We start from the raw sequence: 5,192 nt of genomic DNA, 5'->3' as shown, positions 1-5,192 counted from the left end.
GTGTACATACACCCGAGATGGAAGGCCCTTCTCCCCATCCCTGTTTCCGTTTTATGACTTCCACTGATCCCCTCACTTCATCTACTATATGTTGATAGATGGGTAGTCGGCTCTTTTCTCTTTCGTCTTCTTCGTTTCTTCTTTTTGTTCATCTCTTTCTTTCTCTCTTTCCATCGGTATGTAAGAGTCTTCTCTCTCCTTCATCCTGTCGTGTTCTCCTTTTTCATTTTGTTATGCTTCTTCCCTGTCTTTCGTTTTCTTTTTTCTTCTTCTTCTTCCATCCTCTTACTTCATTGTTTCTTTCTTCTTTCTTTCTATCTTTCTATCTTTAGATAGAGACGACAGGGTGGTTTATTTTCTCACTAGTCAAGGAGAGATTTTGTAACGTAGACGTCGAAGCCTTGATGCTACGTCTATCTCTCGCATGGTCTGCCTTCCGTCGGGCTCAGGTACATACACCTCTTTCTTTCTTTCTTTCTTTCTCTTCCTAGTAATTCAATTAACAGTGGATATATTTGACACTGTCGCTTGGACTGAAGAGAGAAAAGCGAAGGAATGCCTGTTTCACATGTCTTCTTAGGGGAGGAGACGTGCTAGCCAGCTAGATAGCTATGTGTACGTACACTCCATTGTATAGATATATCTCTTCATCACATCTAGCCGACTGCATGCACTATACTGTTGATATTCCAATCCATTTTATACAACATACACACGCGCGTGAGGTGTATAGACACCCCTAGTGTATCTCTCCTCTCACTTCGTTGCTTCAAGCTTTCTCGTCTTTTTGCTTTTTTCGCTTTCCTTAGCTTCTTCCCAACTCATTCACCCCTCCCCATACAAGGAACTAAATCTCACTATCTGCTTCTCACAACTCTAACCTTCTCTCTTTCTCTATCTTCTTCTTCATCGTCATCGTATTCTTCCTGCTTTCTTTCTTCTCCATTCTCTATAAGTATTCCGAGAATCTCCTCGTCTTCTCTTTTTCTTTTCTCCTTCTTTGCTTTCTTGTTCGGCTTATATTCGGGTGCGATTCGTGTATTTCTGTGTCTATCTATCTTTGTGAATGAAGGAAGGAGCGACGTCGTCAGAGACAGGCAAATGGGAGGCTCCTGAGACGTTCGTGCGAACGACAACTAAATACTGGCTCAAACCTGATCGAGTAGTAAGAAGGAATGAAAGAGAAGACAAAGAAAAGGAAAAAAGGAGAAAAAAGAGGAAAGAAAAGGAGGAAGAGAAGAGAAGAGAAAGGAGAGCAGAAAAGGAAATAGAGATGAAATGGAAAGGAAAGGTTTGTGGAGAGTTATGATGAGTGACGATAGGAGAGAAACAGACGAACATGAAGTTGATAGAAGGATACGTGGGGTGTATGTACACCTGAGATAGAGCGAGGAAAGGCAAGGAGAGGAGAAGAAAACAAGAAGTTCATGATTATGATGATCGAAAGTTCAAGATTGTGTTTCCTTTCTTTCTTCCGTGGTAGTACTTGACTGTCTTCACATCTTGTTCTTTTCTTTCTTTTCATCTTTCTTTCTCTTCTGTATACGAAGGTTCAGGCCCAATGTTTAATTCTGAAGCATCTTCCTTTTCTTGTCTATGGAGCTTCAGAGGAAGATCTGGTAGGTCGCGATAAGGGAGCGAGGGTATTCTTTCACTCTCTTCTTAGGCAGGGTGTATATTAGACGGATAGATAGGTAGATAGATAGGTAGATAGATAGGTAGATAGATAGATAGATTAAAGATAGATAGATAGGTAGATTATGTTCCCTAGTACACATCATGAAGGCCTAAAGAAAGATGACATAAACTCATCCAGACAAGTGCATACATACACATATACGTATATATACGTATTTATACATATATAGACATACATACACACACATACACAGACGTACATATACATATATACATACATCTTCGTATGTGCGCATATTCATAGCTAGCTATTTCTGCATGTAGAGGAACAATAGAAGAGTCCTTTCTGTGCTAGAGATGATGCAGATATGTCTTGCTTTACATACGAGTGTCTCATCTTCTCATTTCTCTTTTCGTGAATCCCTTTCTTCTCCATTCCAACCCCTATGCATGCGTACACCCTACCTGTGTAGATGACACGCCAGAGAGAGTATCATTCTCATGTGTATAGATCTGTACCTCTCTACATGTCTACATATATCTATGTAGACATCTCTAGACACATATGACTTACTCCTCTACTCCACACTAAGGAGATCTCTCACTCTTTCTTTCTTTCTTTCTTTCTCATTCTCACTCTTTCTTTCTCATTCTTTCTTTCTTTCTTTTAGGTTAAAGTATTGTTTCATCAAGATGGAGGTTCTCCATCTGAAGAGAAACAGCCCAAATCAGATCGCATGAAAGACAGCTTTGGGAGAAAGAAAGAGATTAAAGAAGAAAAGAAAGAACGACGAGCTGAGAAGACTAGCTCTTCTTCTTCTTCAATACCGGGCAGTAGTGGCTCTAGTCGATCTCCTTCTGTTAGCTCGACACAGTCGATTGCATCTGTGTACTTCGATAGTAATGGTAAGTTACGACAGACATACACACCTTGAGAAAGGTTTCTATCGCTTCTTGAATCTATCTCTTAGCATGTGCGAAGTAGGAAGGTTAAGTAGGAGAAGAGCTTGTCTCTCTTCCTTTCATACATGTCTCACTCGAGGGAGAAAAACGACACCTTCTTCTTCTTGTCATGCATGAAATCTCGATTCTTTCTTCTTCTTCTTCTTCTCTTTCTTTTTCTTGTTTGGCCTCGTGCCTCCTTGTGTGCTTTGCATGCGGAGATCCATCGATTCTACCCCCCTCACTTTAAACACGTCCGGTGATACACACACACATATATATATATGTATACATATATATATATATATATCTATACATGTATACACATATGTATATCTATATAGATAGATAGGTAGATAGATATATGTGTGTTTTCAGAGAGAGATTAAGAGAGAGAGAGAGCGCAAGGCAGGGAGAAAGATGTCTTGAAGGGAAAGAGGATGGCAAGCAGTATAGGGGAGGATTTTCTCGTTGCTAGCTCGGTAGAGAGAGAGAAGGTAGAGAAGTCTGTAAGGCTGAAACGAGGCAGGCTAAGGGAACTCAAATGGGTCCTCTCCCCTCGATTGACGCGACTATTTTAATCTGTCCTCACTCTTCTATCTTTTATCTTTCTTTAGTCTATCTCTTTGTATGATAATTGTCTTTAGATGGGTATAGCTACGAGAGAAGAATCCTAAGATTCGAGGGAGCTCAGCTTATTCGCTTCCGATGGTATGGAACGAACGACAGCCAAAGCGACAAAACTATCTTCATTGAAAGGTAAACAAAAGACTTTCTAGCAGTCTCCTTTCTTTCTTTCTCACTCTTGCCTTCTTTCTTTCTGCTCCTCTTTCTGTTTCTTCCTTCGAGAATTCTTCTTCATCTTCTGCTTCTCCTTTGGGAGAGGTGTCAAAAGATAGGACTCTAGAAAGGTTCGAAATAGATCAAAGATAGATAAATGAAAGACATAGAGATCAGTACCTAGACTAAGAGAGATACATTAAAGACAGATGGGTAGGTAGATTAGAGATAGATAGATAGAGAGATAGAGAGTCAGACTGGAGATAGATGATAGGTAGGGGGTAGAGCAGAGATAAAAGATAGAAGACGGATAGACTACTGATAGGTATATATCTAGATAGCGAGATGGAAGGATGAAGGGACACCCGTGTCTTCTCCCTGTGTATGGATAGGTATAAAGGTATACAAGAATATTCTCCTTGCTTTTTTGTGTTTCATACGGATAGGGTGAAGCATACATATATATACATATATATACATTTATATATATGTATATGTATGTTGCATCATAAATATATATATGTATGTGTATGTGTTAGAACATATCATATATTTCTGTGTATCTTTCTTTCTCACTCTTTCTTTCTTTCTTTCTTTTCATATTTTCCTCTCTATAGACATGTGCTTGTTGTGTGATAGAGTTTTTCTCTTTCTATCTTCCCGAGGCTATTATTTCTTTCCGACTTTTCCATATCTATATCTCTCTCTCTATTTGTACGTCTCTCTTGACTCGTTCGTCTATTCAAAGATATGCGAGTATGCAGAGAGAACTGGGGGTGTTTCTTTTCTACCTAGCTAGTTGGCTAGCTAGTTGGCTAGCTTCTTCTTCGTGTGCTGTCTATCTCTCTCCTGTTACGTTCTTCAGGAAGACACATCACGAGAGCTGGACAGGCTTAAGCAGCACGAAGGAGCGCTTTCCTCTCGATCAGAAGTATGTGAAGAAGTACATGCTAGGAAAGGCATCTGCTGTAGATATACTTCTTTCTCAGTTCAGAGAGAAGTGTCTGAAGGAGAAAGAAAAGAAACAGAAGAAGATGATTAAGGATCACCAGGTGAAAGAAGGTTCAACAGACGATCCAGAGAAGAGCACAGGCGACCAAAGAAAGAAAGACGGAGAGATGCCTGGTATTCAAGAAGATGAAACGCGAAGAAGAGAAATGAGAGCTGAAGTGTCTGCGCACCAGTCTATCTCGGGAGACAGCAAGAAAGAGGAGAAAGAAGGAGAATTGAAAGATGAAAAGCAGAAGAAGATTAAGAGAACGGGAGAGGATTCTATGGAACAGAAAGAAGAGAATGAGGAAGAAGTGATAGACGCAGAATTCTTTAAGGATTCGAAGAATTATAAGGCACTGCAGCTAGCCATCGAAGTTCAAGATGCTATCGCTACACATGGACTTGTCCCTATGGTAAGCAGGGGAGACAAGAAAAGACACCTGGGGAGCTAGCTCGTGTCTACTCAGCTACATTTGTTTCTCTTCAATGTCTTTACTTCTCTACATCGATTTAAAGATAAGTGCGTCTATGGAAGAAGATAGACAGAGATAGACATACACAGAGGATAGTACAAATCTCCTGTACGAATAGATAGATATAGAGATAGATAGATAGAAAGATAGACTTCTGTAGACTAATGGCACGGACGACTGCAACTGCGCTCTTGAGTATACGGGGTTATGCAAGCACACGAAGGGACACTTCATCTTTCTTTGTGTGTATACATTATCCACCTATATTTGTATCTTGAATCCATCTATCTATCTTTAATCTGTCTATCTATCTGATATCCATGTGTAGCAGTATGCCGAGAGAATGATGCGTGGGTCTCACCTTGG

The 5,192-nt window shown here is 40.1% G+C and overlaps 1 protein-coding gene across 1 annotated transcript in view; it reads left to right on the top strand.

Moving 5' to 3' along the window:
- Positions 1 to 329: 329 nt before the first annotated feature.
- CSUI_004804 (vtc domain-containing protein) overlaps positions 330 to 5,192 on the top strand; it is a gene marked incomplete at its 3' end in the record, with an annotated part of 5,129 nt that continues 266 nt past the window's right edge. The window contains exons 1-5 of the mRNA XM_068064988.1: positions 330 to 449; positions 1,073 to 1,619; positions 2,310 to 2,544; positions 3,228 to 3,339; positions 4,226 to 4,766. Of these exons, the coding sequence (XP_067923036.1) occupies positions 2,376 to 2,544; positions 3,228 to 3,339; positions 4,226 to 4,766 (822 nt within the window). The remainder of the gene's footprint in view (positions 450 to 1,072; positions 1,620 to 2,309; positions 2,545 to 3,227; positions 3,340 to 4,225; positions 4,767 to 5,192) is intronic.

The sequence above is a fragment of the Cystoisospora suis genome (genome assembly GCF_002600585.1).
Source record: "Cystoisospora suis strain Wien I chromosome Unknown contig_2281, whole genome shotgun sequence".
NCBI classification, from domain to species: domain Eukaryota; phylum Apicomplexa; class Conoidasida; order Eucoccidiorida; family Sarcocystidae; genus Cystoisospora; species Cystoisospora suis.
The sequence above is the reverse complement of the archived record's forward strand: the minus strand, read 5'-3'. Positions and strand labels throughout refer to the sequence as shown.